General features: G+C 37.3%; 1 protein-coding gene across 5 annotated transcripts in view; it reads left to right on the forward strand.

Annotated features, from left to right (window-relative positions):
• CGNL1 (cingulin like 1) overlaps window positions 1–16,692 on the forward strand; it is a 58,650-nt gene that overhangs the window by 20,637 nt on the left and 21,321 nt on the right. For all 5 annotated transcript variants that reach the window (XM_027644476.1, XM_027644479.1, XM_027644477.1 and 2 more), the window contains 4 exons: window positions 660–761; window positions 1,150–1,298; window positions 1,760–1,895; window positions 3,489–3,701. In XM_027644476.1, the coding sequence (XP_027500277.1) occupies window positions 660–761; window positions 1,150–1,298; window positions 1,760–1,895; window positions 3,489–3,701 (600 nt within the window). The remainder of the gene's footprint in view (window positions 1–659; window positions 762–1,149; window positions 1,299–1,759; window positions 1,896–3,488; window positions 3,702–16,692) is intronic.

The raw sequence follows: 16,692 nt of genomic DNA on the forward strand, positions 1-16,692 counted from the left end.
TTTTTCAGAAGACTGTTTTAAGTGTAGTTGCTCACAGCACAGTTACCCTTTTTAACACATCTGTTTCTTAGTATTTGAGGAGTTTGGAGTAGTGAATAAAAATGTTAGGCACATGCACATAGAATTTCTTAGGTATCTGCACAGATGAATGTTAATCTGTTAATTGCAGTGAGACAGATGTGGAATGAGAGACTCATGTAGCTGTTGTTATTAAGTACAGCTTTTTTTTTTTTTTTTTTTTTTTTTTTTTTGCAAAACACATCCTAAAAAATTACCTAAAAAATGTATTTGAAAATCTGTTGACACATGAGCATGAATTCCTTTGATGTCCATTTTGCATAATTAGAAATATCTCAGTCAAATTTGGGCCCACGTACTTGTGAATTGTTTCATATGTTGCCTAATTTGAATTTTTCTTTAGGTTTATGTATTTCCTGTTTTACTGACAACTTGCTTTGAGCAGTTATCCAGAAATTTTTATGAAAATCAAATCATGGTTTCTTTGAAAATCTTAGCCAGGCCTGACCCATATGAAAAGTCCCTGGTGAGCTCAGACAGTTGATGCTACACTTTATTAGTCCTGCTTGTAGCTTTGCTTTAGATTTAAAAAAAAAGAATGTCTTGCATTTGTGGGAATAAATGTCTCTATTTAATTGTAGGTTTCAGATTCTTCAGCTGAAGTAAAAGCATTGGTTGAACAAAAAGCAGAACTTGAAAGGAAAGTGGAAGAATTAGAGAAAAAACTGGATCTGGAAATTAGGGTACAGCACTTTGTTGTTACAGAGCTTTTGACTATTTCAAATATACTTTCCTAAATAAGTGATGACTGATCAACCAGCTGAATCTCTTTTGCTTCATGTTTTTCTTAATCCAGATGTACCTTTGCTTTTTCAGAAGACTTTTTCTTTGAAGTGTGGTTGCTCACAGCGCTGTTACGCTTTTTAACAAATGTCTTTCTTCTCAGTATTTGGGAAGGAGTTTGGAGAAGTGAACAAAACTGTTAAACAATTGCACATAAAATATCTTGGGTATCTGCAGAGCTAAATGTTAATCAGTTAATTGCAGCAAGACAGACATGGGCTGAGAGTCAAACTCTGTTGCTCATGTAGCTGCTATTACCTTGCATAACTTTTGGTGTTCAAAATTCAGAATCAGCAGAATTCCAAGGAAGAGAGAGATGCTACACGAGCAAGCCTGAAAGATCTTCAGCTGCAGCTTGATGAAAGTGTACGTGAGAAGGAAGCCTTGAAAAAGCAGCTGGAGGAAAATGAGAAGGACCTCAGGCAAAACCTGGAGGAGTGAGTTAATTCTAGAGAAGTTGTCATTGGGGTTTGTACCTTTCCTTAAACCTTTTTAGATTAAAAGTACCTGTGTCTGCAGAATATCTCAATGGAATCAGATGAGCAAGTGTTTCTACCATTTAAAAGAGGCATGTTTTTAGAATATGTGGAAGGAAAAGAAAGATTGCTGAATTTATAGTCGTCCTCTTAGTGCAGAATGCTTTTAATATATCACAGTCATGATACACAGTTTGAGTCTTTGAAATGTGGAAACACTTGAATGACCAAGTTTGAAATAAAATACAACTTCCCACTTAAATACCTACTTAGATTTCTAAATTTTACCCCCTGACATTTAATTTTTCTGTCTCATTGTATCCCATTCTCTTGTGGGAGTAGATACATGTCTTTTTAGTATTTGAATGAACAAATTAGTATTTCTACAAATTAAAAAATCCTGTCTGATTTTTACTGATGAGGCTTTTTCAAGTGAAGATGGAGCAGGAACAGCACCAGACTGAGATCAGAGATCTTCAGGACCAGCTCTCTGAGATGCATGATGAACTGGATAATGCAAAACATACTGATCAAGGGGAAAAAGAGATTCTGATTGAGGTTAGTTATAAAGTGCCAGAAGGAGAATGAAAAAATCAGAAGAATTGCACCAAAGCAGTCTCTAAATTGTTGACTTCCTATTGATGGGTTCAGGGGCAGAGGAGGAGGGATAGTCTGGAGAGGAACAAAAGAGTTACAGGTTTTCTGTCACCTTGAGATGAAGGATGAATTGGCTGGAGTCCTGGTTATATTAATATACTGATTATGAAATAGAGAACACAGCTTATTAAATTTGTTGGTAAGGGTGTGTTGGAGTATCAGTGCACAAATGTTCAAAAAGAAAATAAGAATTCACAGTGTCTTAGTACTCTAAAGTACCAAGACAGTTAACTTGTCTTAATACCAGTGCAAAGAAGAAATGGAAGGTAAATGATAAAATGCAAAATAGGGAAGAAAAGCATAGACAGTAGGTCTCAGGAATATTAAAGATGTTTGCACACAAGACATGCTTAGTAGAATAACTAGCTTGTTTTGTATAGGTGAGATTTGATTACTCTCTAAAATTGCTGTCTTAAATCTCAGACACTGTAGTTGAAAGTTGTAAATAAGTAGAGGAATATCTCCAATGATGGTGGTAGTACTGAAAAACATTACGTATGGAGCAGGACTTTAATCTGAGTGGGGGAGTGAGGGAAGATTCAAAGCATCTTATAGAATGTTGCTCTAAAGGTGGCAGTGATCAGTTTTTCTGTGTTGTGTGGAGACAGAGTAAGAAATGAGAGACTCGGCTTCAGAGTTAAAGTAAGTGTTGGAAAAAGTTTCTAATAATATTGATAATTAAACAGAGGAATATGGCTCTCTGGGATGGTAGTAGAATCCCTTTCATTGTAGGCTTTTAAGGATGAAGTAGATGATGTATGTCAGGAGTGGTTTAGATGTACTGATCCTGCTTCAGTGAGGGGAAGCCTATGTGGGTTTTGGAGGTGCAATTATTCCCAGCTTGAGAAATACCAAATCAGATAATTCTTGAAGCTGTACATTTTTGATTGTTGTTGTTGTTTTTAGTCTGTGTTTATATGCATGTGTCTTTAGTCCTCATATTTACTGACTACCCACTTCCTTCCCAGCAATTTGGAGAGGGGAAATGCCTTCTAGGGTGAACGTGGTGGGAGGAGGAGGAAGGGTGTGAACACATGGACTCAGCTGGGAAGCACTTGTTTTGTCTTCAGCACTTGAAGAAGCAACTTTATTCTTTCAGCAGAAATTAAAACAAAGAATTATCAGTGGGTTTGCTTCTCTTGCCATGTGAGAAAGAATGTTTTGTCTTTGTTCTTATCTACCTTTTTGCTACTGAAAGTAGGACTTAGGGAGTTGTTAAATTGCAAACTCTGTTTGACTCCTTTATTTACCGATGGCTTACCATACACCATCAAAGTCTTTTGATAGTTTTACAGCATCAGATATGTTGACCCATTACATAAAACATCAGCTTCTGATAATCCTAGGGTTTAGTAAATTTTTAGCTTACTATAAAACATATGTCAGTCATCTGAAATGAAGTTGGCCTTGGGGAGCTTATATGCTTTCTTTGTGTGAAATACAGACAGAACATCCCTCTGTGTCACACAGTTGTGTTTTAATTTTGGGCTTCAGGAGCTGATGCAAATGAAGCAGGATCTGCAAGAAGTATTAATAGCAAAAGATCAACAGGAAGAGATCTTGAGAAAGAGAGAGAGAGAGCTTACAGCTTTAAAAGGAGCACTTAAAGAAGAAGTATCAAGCCATGACATGGAGATGGACAAAGTTAAGGAGCAACACGATAAAGAATTGCTCGATCTGCGACAGAGCCTGGAGAAAGCAACAGAGGTAAGAGAAGTGATTACAATTCATCTCTACAGGGAAAAATCTTACCTCTCTCAGATGTCATACACTAGATGCTTTCAGGTACTGCTATTTTCTTAGCAAAATAAATAGGACAAGATTTGGGCTGGGGATTCTTAGCTGCTGAGAATAAGTTTTATTTCATACACTCATCTGATGTTTTGGTTGATTGTGGCAGCTGAAGTTGTGGCCCTTTCTTCCAGCAGTTATTGACTACATGTATTTAACTGCAAACTTTGAGAGAGAATAGATGGGAGGGTAGTACAGAGGACCATTTGCTTGTCTTGGGTTAAACGAAATCACCAAAACCTTGAGGATGCCCTGAAGAGCCCCAGTGTGCTTTGCCAGTGATGCTGTTGAAATTATAGTTTTGGAACTTCTAGCAGTTCTCTGCAGCCCACTATTCCTCCCTTCAGCTCCTTGTGTCACATCCTGTTCCCTGATTACATTGTCCCATCTTGTCCATTCAACTGCTTAGTACTGGTGTGGGGTTTTTGTTTTATTTTGTGTCCTTTTCATTTATTGAACTTAGTTTGTTTACTGAATGGTCAAAGGAGTTCCAGCACAAGGGAAACAGCAGGGATTTGGGTGTTTTGAATCAGACAGGAAGAAAACAGAACTGAAGGAATTGCCTCTTCCAGCATTAGCAGGAAGTCTGTGTGAGGGGGAGAATAGGAACAGGTTTCACGTGTGCTTATCTGTTACTGGTTTCCAAGAGACATCCTTTGTGAAGTTTTCTTTGCAGAGACAGCAGCTACAAATACATTGAAAAATTTTCTTTTGGTAAGGGGATGTTCTCATAAAATGTTGAGCATTATTTTTACAGTGACAGCTATTTGTATCTTTTCCCTTCCCTCTTTTTATTTCTGTCACGTTTGAGAAAATCTTTGCAGGCAAACTGTGCTTGACCAATAGAAGTCAGAACTGTAGGCCCAGTTTTCTACTTAGAAATGTCTATTCTACTTCATGTCTGTTACTCCTCACTGGGCTTAGGTGAGTTGTAGTTATCCTACTAGTTGTGACCTAAAACGTAATGGTAGAACTGAGTTAAAATTAAGCTTGAAACTTGAAAGAGGTTTCCAAAGCTTTATATGCTTTATGAGTAAAATAGAAGCACATGTGGAAGATGCTGGATAGATATTTTAGGACTGAATTCTATTAAAGATTATCCTTTTAAAGGGTTGTTTTTAAACATGCAATTTTCTTCAGAGGTCAGAAAACTTTATATATGCTGGGCTGTTTATGCAGCCTACAACTTGTGCTTGAGATTGCTCACTTTGCTTAAATGTGCTGTTTCTCTTTGTTTACATCATCATGAAGATATTTGACTCGTCTGAGCTGCTTGAATTGAATTAATTTTTTTCTTTGAGAGAAAAGTAGAACATTTAAATGATCATTTTTTATTTTACAGTAATTGTAGTGACAGCTCAACCTCAATGAACCATCTTTCAAAGTTAGTGCCTGGTAATTTACTGTATTTCAATTATGGAGCTGTAATTACGACTGACAAGAAATGAAAGAGTAGTCTGTTCAGCATAACAATACCACAGTCTGGGAAATGGCTCTATGATTGGGGTGCTGTGGCTTAGAGATTAGTTATAAATAGCATTTATTTACTTGCAGGACATAGTCTAATAGTAAATTTAATAGTAAATTTAATAAGATGTTCAAAAGTGAAATTTATTTGATTAATGTTGCCCTAAGCACCAGTTCTCTTATAATTTTAGTGCAAGTAATTTTTGTTCTTATTTAAAGTAAAACATGCTTAATTGCAAGGTGGTGTTTGTTTGGTTTTTTTTTTCCCCTTGGTTTAAATCTTGCTAGTTTTTGTACTCTAAATGATTATTTTTTTTTAAGCACAGCATTATCTTTATGCCTGCTGGCTGAGATCAGTTGTTGAGTTTGATATATCTTCTGTCAGGAAAATATAACCAATCTCTGCAGTAAGTTAACTGAGTGATCTGCTGTGATGTTAATGATTGGGTTTATAATTACTCTGAAATACCCAACAGAGTGTGTGAAAATCATATTCTGTACAATGGAAGCTGCTTGACCTGTTAAATTTATTTTTTTTATATATTATTGCAAGCTGGAAAGATTCATACTGGATGGTGGGATACAAGAAATTTACATCAAAGATTAGTGGAAAGGGCCATTCTGTTGTATGTGGTGAGGAAAACAGGTGTGCACATGCTGTAATAGTGGTTTGTCAGACACAAAATGTGGATACTGATGTTGGATAGATCAGGTTATGTTGGAATCTGTATGTACAAAGTATTAGTACTTATTGCTTCTAGATCATCCAAATTGCTACAGTGACTAAGGGTGTTTTGTGATGTATATAGGCTGTTAAGGAAAATTTTGCAGAGAGAAAGGAAGTAGTTTTTATGCCAGTGTTAAATCAACAGAGTTTTCAGCTGCTGGAGACATCAAGTAGGTTGGCAAGTAATGTAGAGTGCCTTTGGTCTGTGTGGGTAGAATGGCACATAGATCTGTTCTGAAGCAATGTCAGAAACATTCTCAAGGTTATCTGGTAGAAGAACAGGGCAGGGTTGTTTGTCATGTATGATCTGTTCTCATGCTCACTGCTCTGGTGCTGGGCTGGGGGGTTTTGTTGGGTTTTTATTGTTGGTTGTTTTTTGTAATTAAGATTTTTACATAAAGTCACAGATATTAAGATATTAACTTTCTTTGCTACAGTTTAACTTTTTAACTTCTGTGTTATGTTTTTTGCTTGTGGTGGTCTTGAGATGGCTGTGATTATTCTTGATGTCATTTCTTGTTTATTAAGACTGGGATCAGACTATTTCCATTTAACAATAGTAAAACTTCCAGAACATATCTGTGGGATAATAATTTAATAATAAACTAAAAAATGAAGGTCTTTCTGATTAAGAATGGAATTCTTCATAATCACAATACTAGAACAGAAAAAAATATGGATCCCCTCCAGTTTTTAATGTAGTACAAAAAATTTCTGTTATTTAATCTGACTCTACAACACAACAGTCCAGAATTGTACTACTTTAACCATGACTGCTCTGTCAGTGTAGATGAAGTGCCACTGTTTCAGTAAAATTTGGAAACAGCTTTTGGAAGGTAATACTGCAGGTAAAAGGTTATAGCCTATTGCAACCAGGGCTGTTCAAATTCCAGTGAAATTGTATCAGCTCAAGAGGGCAGTTGCAGATGCACAGCACTTCAAACCTTTGTGTGTATTTTGAGCAGCAGCCTGCCCAAATTCTGCTGTTCAGAAGCAGCTGTAATCATCCCCTTATGAAGGGGCTTGTTTAGCCCTGACCTTGGCTGGTTTATCCAGCGTTTGTTGTATGTCTGACCTTGTTCTCAGAAGGGTAAAACAGACACTCAGAGCTCGGAGCTGATTAGTTTATCAACACATTGAAGAATGTGATGAAGCTCGTAGTCACATGGCCTTTAGCTGACGTGTGTGTGTGTGTGTGTGTGTGTGTGTGTGTGTGTGTGTGTGTGTGTGTGTGTGTGTCATGTGATACCATGAAAGAGAAGAAAGAATTTTACCACAGCAAGTGCAGGAACAGCAAAAGACAGTGGTTGCCTTCTGCACATGTTATGACTAAAAGTGTATTCCTTTAAGATAGGAAAATAATATGAAATTTTGAGTATTATAAATGATAAGAAGCTTGGGTTTTGGTTTTCCCATCTTGTGAATTTAGGTGAATCTAGCACAGAGCTGTAAAGACCTTTGAAATGAAAGTAACTATTGAATCTATTTGACCCAGCCTGATAATATTATACTTCTTCCTCAAAGCTAATAAAAATCTCCTGCATGGAGCAGAAGCTTAATAAAAACTTAACCATTGTAAATGATTCTGATATATACTGTGTCTGCCTTTTTTGTAGAAATGGATGGAATACATAGTTTAAATGTAAAATGAAACATAATTTAGTATATTCTGAGACTGTATTTTGGAATAATGCTTTACAAACCAAATTCCTCAGAAGGGAGTGAAGATATAACTGTGGAGCATTGCAGAGACATTTTGGTACTGAAAGTGATACACAGATCTAATGTATATAGCTGTAAAATTATATATATGAAAAAACCCAATAGAATCCCAGCTACTTTTTGCCGTGCTAAGGTGAAATCTTGGGGTCATAATAAATCACACTAAAAACCCATAGTCTTGATAGCAGTAAAAGAATGAAATTATGTGATAAGAATTATTTGGGTGTGAGAACATCGTTATGCCCTCGTATCCATACATCTGTAACTCCTCTGAATCTGCATCCTGAATCCTCTGAGACTAGTCTGTTCATCTCAAGCAAGATACACAACAATTGGAAAAGATCTAGAGAAGATGAGCTAAGTTTTCAGATGCCACTGGTGGGTATTTTCTTTCCTCTGCTTGCTTGGGGCAGCCTTTGCTGACAAAACACTGATTTGGTGTCAGTGGTAGAAGCCGGTTGGTGACTGATCCAAACTGTACAGAGTCAAACAGTGGAATGACTGGTCCAAGTCAGGGTTTCATCTTTCACAACATAACACTCTCCTCCTTGCATTTTCTGCCCTCTTTTACCAGCCTTCTAAAAGCCTGGGACGTCTCTGATTGATTTTCAGTGTGGTACAAACACAGATGGAGTGGGGGAAAGAGAGGGAGGGGTGTGCAGCCAGTAGTGTGATGGTGGAGGGAAGACTGCAGGCACTCCTTAAATGGGCATTGTTATTGGAAACACATAGTTTAGAAGTGTATATGGAAAATTTGGGAGACAGATTTGATTTGTTTTGCTTTAAGTGTCTGTATTCTGTGTGTGGAAAGGAAGTTGTTTGGTAATAGCATCATGCGTGTTTTTAGGCACCCATTAAATGAAGTACCAAACAAATATTGGAATATTAGCTGTGTTGTCAACAAGAATATAAAATGTACCTCCCAAGTGCACTGAAGATGTAACTTGGTGACTGTGTCTTTAAGTTTTACCTGCCCTGGTCTTTCTTTTCTGTGGAATTTACTCCTCCATTTATTTAGTGGGTACATGTGTGTGCTTGGATGCAGACAGTACCGTGAAACTATTTTTATACTGTCTGTAGAGTCAAGAAAGCCTCTGAGCAAAACTGTCCTGCAAAGTTCTATTTGAGTTGGATTGGACCACATCTCGACAATAATTAAAAAGATCATTCTGTTTTATCTGTAATAGTAATTTCACTACTGTGAACCTTACTCTGCTGGGACTAGTTCAGTTAGTCTGAGTTGGGAAGGGGGGGTTGTTGATGAGGGTTTTTTTGTGTATCTGAAATTTGGCAAGAGCCTGTACAGGCAGGTACTTCTTCAATGCCATCAGGAGGATCTCTGATCCTTATCAGCAGAAGACAGTATATGTATTCAGTTAGTTTTTCCTGTGAAAGTATATGTTTATTTGTAGATGTATGTGAAGTATTTGACTGTGTCAAACAGTAGGGAACAATGTGAACACAGAATTAGTTAATATTTTACTCTCGTCTTTGCAACAACTTCTGACCTTGAAAAAACTGTTGATATAAGCCAGTCTGAGTATGTCATGATACATAGCCAGGGGGATAATGTGACATTGATATAAGTACTGGCTGAGAGAGGTTAATATTTTCCTGGTTCTGGATTGTATAACTGTGTAAATGTATGGTCATGCCTAAATTGGAAAGTTTTGTTTAATGTGCTCTGTGTAAAAAAGGAGTGCATTCTTAGTCTTAAAATATAGGCATTTAAATCTTTTATTACCTCTCACAAATGAAAACCTAAATCATTTTGGAAATAATATTAAGGATATGATACCATTTTGATCAGTGAATATGACCTTGGAAAAAACCAGGTCTTTTCTCTAAACTGTCACAAGTGAATTTTTAACCAGTTAATAGAATGGCTCTAGCTGAAATGAAAGACAGTCTGAATTGCTTGTAAATTTGTGTAGTTGTTTACTGAATAATCTCTTAAAATATAGCTGAGAATTTAAGCTGGTTGCAGCAACCTCACTAAGAGACAAAAAAACCACTGACCCTTTTAATAGGTGACTAATAATAGTCAACTTCAAAGGCACAGCCATGTCTTAAAGTTGGCTAGGCCTCACTTTGAGATGATGGGAAGAATTAATATAATGAGTGTAAAGTAGGAAAACAGTCGGTAAGGCTATTTGGACCATTTAGTCTCTTTTCAAGAAGCTGGGGGGTTTTTTAATGTTTTTTACCCCTTTTTTTAAAGCAGTGGGGGGGCAAGGACTGGTTCTGGTAGGGTTGGTAGCCTAACACTCCAATTTGCTTTTATGGAGTTCACATATTCCTTTTGTAGAGATAGGAGATTTTATTACCTGTAGTATCCAGTGTTACTGTGTTATTCATCCTAGTGCTTTCAACTGCTTTAAGAAATAGTATCTGAGGTTGAAAGAGTTGCCTAAAGGTGCACAGTGGGTAAAAATACTGGAACTACAAACAGAAATAAAGACCTGTTATTTACATTCATGAGGCACACTGGATGACTATAGCAAAATAATACTGATTTCAGAAGCTGTCTTTACAGAAGAGCTAATAATGATTGCAGTTAAAGGGTTGTCCCTATGTTGAGGTTCTCCATATTTGTCTCTTTCCCTTGGGTGTCAGTCCTTGGGTGTAGAATGGTTTTGGGGTTTTTTTACATGTTACCTAGGGAAATCAGTGTCTAGTTGTCTTGTAGAAACTATTTTGTTTGTATACAAAAAGAAGGGGAAAAGACAATAGAAAGGGATTTGATATCCCCATCACTGCTGCCCCCTCTAGATCATCAGAGGGAGCTGAGCTGGGTAGATCTGAATCCTTGAAGCCACCTGAAACCTTTTACATGTAGTTGGAGAAATTAAACAACTAGTCCAGCATCAACCTAAAAAGGTGGCCCGTGGATCTTTAGAGCTGGTTTCAGCAGCCAATATCATCCTTGATATTAGTATTCTACACCAGTAATAGAATGAAGTGAGCAGCAACACCATTCCCTTTCTTTCAGAAGATTTTGGAAGATTATCGTGGCATTTACTTTGATACCAATATGAAAAGAATATTTCAAAGCCTTTTACTTCCATTAAAATGCTCTGGTTTGTGCTCTAGCTCATTTTGAATGGAGATTTATCCTTTAGATTTGTACTTCAAGTATGGCTGTTAAAGAACAAACTGTTAATTGGTTGAACTAGTTTTACTCTATTGAGCTTGATTCTGAAAGGAAATTTAAAGGCTTTTAGAAAAATTTCCAAGTTGTGCCTGATAAACATTGGATTTTGCCAAAATTTAATGATTCTGACATGCTGTGAATGAGATACTTAGCTCCCACACACTTTAGCTCTTCCTGTATTTTGTAAAAGGACACTCCTGCATCCTGAAGTCACTGCCAAAGGGGAGTTCCATGAGCTGAAGCACTGCAGTCAGCCCAAACCATTTTTTAATGATAAGTTACACAACCACACTCATGTCTTCGCCAGGGTGGAGGGTGTGGTAAAAAAAAAAGGTGTGGAACCACAGAACATTTTCTGCATTCCTATCCAGGAGTATTTTTTTCCTGTATTCAGGTTGAAATAGAACATTTTATTTGCATCTCAAGGATCTTGTTTGATTTTCATGCCTGTTATACTATCTGAGCCTTATCTTCAGTTCTTTAGATCTGTTCACTGCTTGCAGCAAAGTTGAGAGTAGAATAGTATATAAATACATTTGCTTTGCTGAGATTTATGCAGCAAAGGAGTTGGAGCAATATTTACTGTTTTATTTAAACTTGGTCTTGACCAAATTTAATATGTTTTAAAATACTTCTGAACACATTGTAACAATATACAAGGACACAAACCCAGACTTTAATTTCTTGTTAGGCAAAACACCTAAAAGGAGCAGAATGGGCAGTGAGGGAAATGAATTTAACTACTGAAGTTCCCTTGTGGAGGGGAACTTTAGACCTAAAGCTGAAAACCAAATGCCACATGCATATAAACTCCAGCAGCTGTGATTGTGGGCTCAGAGAAGCAGACCTATGCTAGGTAAAACATTATAGATCAGGTGTACATATCAAATCAAACAATACAGAGATATTTATCTGTCTGTGTGCATATATTTATGTATATGTGCATGCATTCTCACTTCTTATCTGTTCTGAGTTAAATGTAGCTTGTACTCACTTAAATGTAATGTTAAAATATTTTGTTTTTCAATGTTTTTCAAACTTTGATCAGTTCTTGCACTACCAAAAACTTCTGAAGAAATATTTTTTTTTTCACAAACTCTAATTTGTTTCTCCAGCATAACTGCCATCTTATGAGGCATGTTATCCCCTGTATTAAGTATAGGAAATGAAGAGGTAGAGACATTAATGTTAAAAAGATCCTTTAGTTGTGCATATTCAAGCTGAAGTGCCTCAGTTAACACCATGTTAGCCATTATATAGTCCTTGATATATTCAAGGTACAGTTTTTGCTGACTTCAGTTGCAACTGTGCACTCAAGTCTTTGGAAACCAAACTCCAGTGTCTCAAATCAAACACCAAGGAAATTAAGGAACATGCAGTTACTGAGCCCCTCTGTAAAGTTTTGGCTGAGTGACTTGCCTCAGGAGATCTGTGGCAGAGACAAGAATGTGTACTGTGGCACAGTGACAACATGAGAATGCAGAAGGTTATCTTCACTCAGTCACTGAGGACTTTGTATTGTGGGACTTTCTCATTACAGCTATATTTTTTTTCTTCTGGACAAGCTTTTTTTTTTTATTCTCAACTTTTTCCAGAAATTTGCTACCCATTTCCAGCTCCTTTTACCTAATCTCTGTAGATTAATTTTGCTGATAAGGCTTGCTCAGTCTTAAATCATGAGTTTAAACGTGATAAAATTTGAGTAAGCATAATAAAATATTTCATTTATTCAAAAATAATAAATGAAAAGGTGGTATCAGTTTGTTTAAGAAGTTTGCAAAGGATATGGTTATTAAGAGGAAGGTATTACTCCTTCAGAGATTGAGGAGATGGGTATCTGAATGTGAAGCAGGCTAAATGTAGGGAATAGAGGGCACTGGATGCCCTGGAAGGCAGCGAGGACAGACAGATTGAAAGGAAAGACAAAGCAAATGCAAATAAACACAACAAGAAAAATGCTATAGGCTATTTACCTTACATAAATATAATTCTGTAATACAATGCAGTAAATAATAATAGTAAAAAGTTGATTTACTAAAACATGCTGTCACAACTAGTAAGTGGGAGTAAAAAGAAATAAATGTGTTTTATATATCATAGGGAAGAAACTGCAATAGTGGAATTTAGTTATGTTAATTTTAAGATCCAAAGAGCTCACTTCAATGTTTGATACAATTCCCTCCCTCTTCTCCTGTTTTTCAAGAAGGTTGGGGTTTTGCAGGTTGGTTTTTTTGTTTGTTTTGTTTATTTGGGTTTTTTTTCTTTGTTTGGTTGCTTGGTTTTTTGTTGGGTTTTTTTTTCCTTCTGTATGGCAAATATGTCTGCATATACAGTATTTCATTCCAGGTCAAGAATCTTGTTTAACCAGTTTTGTCTGATATGTGCTCTGTTATGTGTTTATATTCATAATCTCTTTTAAACTCTGTGAAGTTGATCCACAATTCTCTGAAGTTCTTATATTAACAAGGTTTGTTAATGTTTCATATTTAACTTCAATCATTACTTTGTGACCTTCACCCAGCTCTGTTACCGTGGGTTAAATTGTATAAACTTAGTTAAAATATTTGCCAAAACTTTTCCAACATTCTCAAATAAATAAATGTAGGGGATTTATGAATGGGCATTGACAGGAGTCATTAACTGATGTAGTGTCAAGGACCTTCAGTTAACTCATGTTGTTTATGTACAGCACCATTACAGATAAGTCCCATGTGGACTGAGGGCTGTGGATCCACAGCACAATCTCTACCTGTGTGTTCTCTCTGTCTGGTTTTTAACTCGTTTGTACTTACGAGCTCTGTAGTGTTCAGTTATCCTTCTGCTTTCATCCTCGTTGCTCTAACCCACTCTGAATGCTTTTGCAAACAGCCTTCAACTCCTTTTTTGAATTGTGAGCCAGTCCCTGAATTTTCAGTGGCAGCCTCCCTGCTCATGCAGACAGAAGCACAGAGCAGGATCACTGCTGGCTGTTCCAAATCCTGCTGTACAGAACTCTGCTGTGCTGTACTGTTGGGCAGCTTAAACTGCCCTTGCTGTCCCCACTTTGTTTTAGGCTATGAAGTGCAGCAACTGCCATTCAAACTTTATCAATGTAGGTAATAATTTCTCTGTAACTTCAGTGCAGTGGTTTTCATATCTTCTACAGCCATGCTTCAATAGGGAAATTTCCTGCAGAATACAGTGAGCCATCTCTAATGACAGGGTGGTAAATTCAGCCTGTGATCTCTGTGTGAGTGATACTGCCTTCTAGCTGTGTGGGACTGGCTGGGCACACTGCCTCTGTGGTTCCATGGGCAAAGGGCACAACAAGCTTTTTCTGCTTCATCAGTGTCCATGTATGATGTGATGGCTGCTGGCCTGACCCTTATGTAACTGTTCAATATATGGATAGGGATCTCTCTCCACCAGGTTCTCCCCTAATGGTGTTGTTACAAGGTCTGTCAGAACTGCATTTCAGGGCTTGTTTTCTTTGTGTATCCTCTCCTATGATACCCAGGCTCTTTCCTGTCATGCTCACCTGTCTTCCCAAGAGCAGGCTTGGAGGGCATATAGAAGGTAACATGGAGTGCCAAATGAGACTAACAGGGGAGAATACAAGAAGGGAAGAATTGTGGAGACTCTTGATACCCAAACTTCCTGTGTCCATGTTCTATAGGATTTGGCATGTGTATGGCATGCCAGTGAAAAGCTCTACATGAAATTCTCAGTACACTGGCGAAAATGAACATAAGCTTTTTTCAATCTAGACTCAATTTGACTCTTTTGGAGAAGTGATGCTATGTGTACTTTTTTTACACAAAGAACATGTAAATTGTATTTGTGTGGCTTGACTTTATTTAAACTTCACTATCAAATTGAAGATACTTGTGTATTTTTTTGTTTATCGTGCTCCCGAACAATATCCTCGGGGTGATCTTTCATACCTCAAGTACAGTTGTGTAAGGTAAACTGATAGGATAGATACTCCTGTGTTTCTTTTCACTCGTATCTGAAACAAGTTGAAAAGATGTTGAAACAATAGTGTACAGTGAAAGCACTTGTGAAGAAAATTCCTCCTACTCTCCCCAGAAGTAGGAAAAATGCTCACTCTCCAACTACAATACAGCACAGCTCCCAATATATACCAACAGAGGTTTTCTACTATCTCAAAAAAGTATGTGTGAGTGTATATATTTATTGTTGGTATTTTTTAAGGCTTACCTCGTTCAGGTAAAAGAAAGGAATTTTTTTTTACTTACTATGTTAGAAAATTTGTTTGAGAACAGTTCGTTCATGGGAAGGTGCAACCCTTGTAATGGTGCCAAGGTCATTAGAGGCCTGTGAAGATCTGCTGGTTAAGTGCTGGTCACTCAAGCAGCTGGAACTTTAGGCAGATTTTACTTATATATGCAATTTATTTCCAGGATTTTAAATTAGGTTAATAAAGATAGTACTCACAACTTGCCCTTTATACCTCTCTACCTTTTATATTTATTCATGTAGCTTGTTGCTTACTTACTGAAATACACAGTGAAAAAGGAGAGCAAGTAACAGTTTAGTTTCATTTTAGGGGCTGTATCCTAAGATACATACAGCAAAAAGCCAAGAGAAGATCTCTAGATGTGACTGCATCAGTGCAGTTTGAACTTAATTTTGAGCCTCTTAAGTTAAATCATATATAGAGATGGAAGCTACTTCTGTGTATATTTATGTATGTAGATCTGGGGGGGTTATTGGATTGTTTGCTTTTGTGTGTGTGTGTGTGTGTGCACTTCTAAGGAAGCAGCGTTTCCTGTGTTGGGAAAGCAGAGCAAAGCCCGGCAGGTGAAGTAGTGGAACCCTCAGGTGCAGTGTGGGGCTGCTGCAGTCCTGTCTCACTGTGCAGCCCCGGGTAGGCGGTTGGATGAAAAAGAACAGACAAATCAACATTCCTTCCCCTGAACTCAGCGTGCCTCAGCTGCTTTCACTCAGCTCCAGAAGGGGGAAATGAGACTAAAAGGAGCCACCGGTGGAGTGCTTGCTAATTAGTAAAACTTCACTGCATGAAGAAAGCAAAAATTAAAGGAATATATAAATGCTATTGAAGTTTCAGTATGTGAAAACTTAAAGCATCAACAGATTTATTTCAGAGCTTTTAACCAGTCGTGTACTTAGAAGAACAAGTTTTTTCAGTGTTTTCAAAAGACCAGAACTTGTCAGCCTGCTTATGCTGCCAGTTTTTGTATAATAAGTTCATTGACCCTGTAGACAGTCTGAGTGTTTTCTGAGTTACCGCTTTATCAAACTAATTTGCATGATTTTAAAGCTGTTGCTTGCTAGAAAACAATCTAGTGAGGGCACTCTTTGTAAACACCCTTTTATATAACTTTGCTTATTCCTTTTGGGCACAGGGAAGGGAAAATCAGGAGCAATAATCAAAAATAGTGTAACTAAAAAGTGACTTTCACGCTTTTATAAAATATTTCACAAAACAGTTTCTTACTGAGTAGTTTGGTAGAACTTCTTTTGTTTTCACCCAGATAAACACTATTTCACGTGCAAAAATGTTATGCTTCAGTAGTTAATGTGCAATTACCTATTGTTACCAGATAATGTAGATACCAAAGGTATAAATGGATTTGAAAGGGATTAGAGAAATTAATGGATGATACGTTCCTGGAGGAAAACTAGTGAGAGCTGAGAGTGTGTAATGGGGAAAGGCTTGTCCCATAGTTGTTCTTCCTCTCTTTGCCTGTAAGCATCAGCTGTGGCCACAAGAGAGGATACTGGTCTAGCCTGAGTCTGTTCTGGTGTTCTGGTCTAGCCTGAGTCTGTTACTAGGATAGCCTAGGATACTGGTCTAGCCTGAGTCTGTTACT

Source organism: Corapipo altera, unplaced genomic scaffold (genome assembly GCF_003945725.1).
Source record: "Corapipo altera isolate COAL_440 unplaced genomic scaffold, ASM394572v1 50, whole genome shotgun sequence".
NCBI classification, from domain to species: domain Eukaryota; kingdom Metazoa; phylum Chordata; class Aves; order Passeriformes; family Pipridae; genus Corapipo; species Corapipo altera.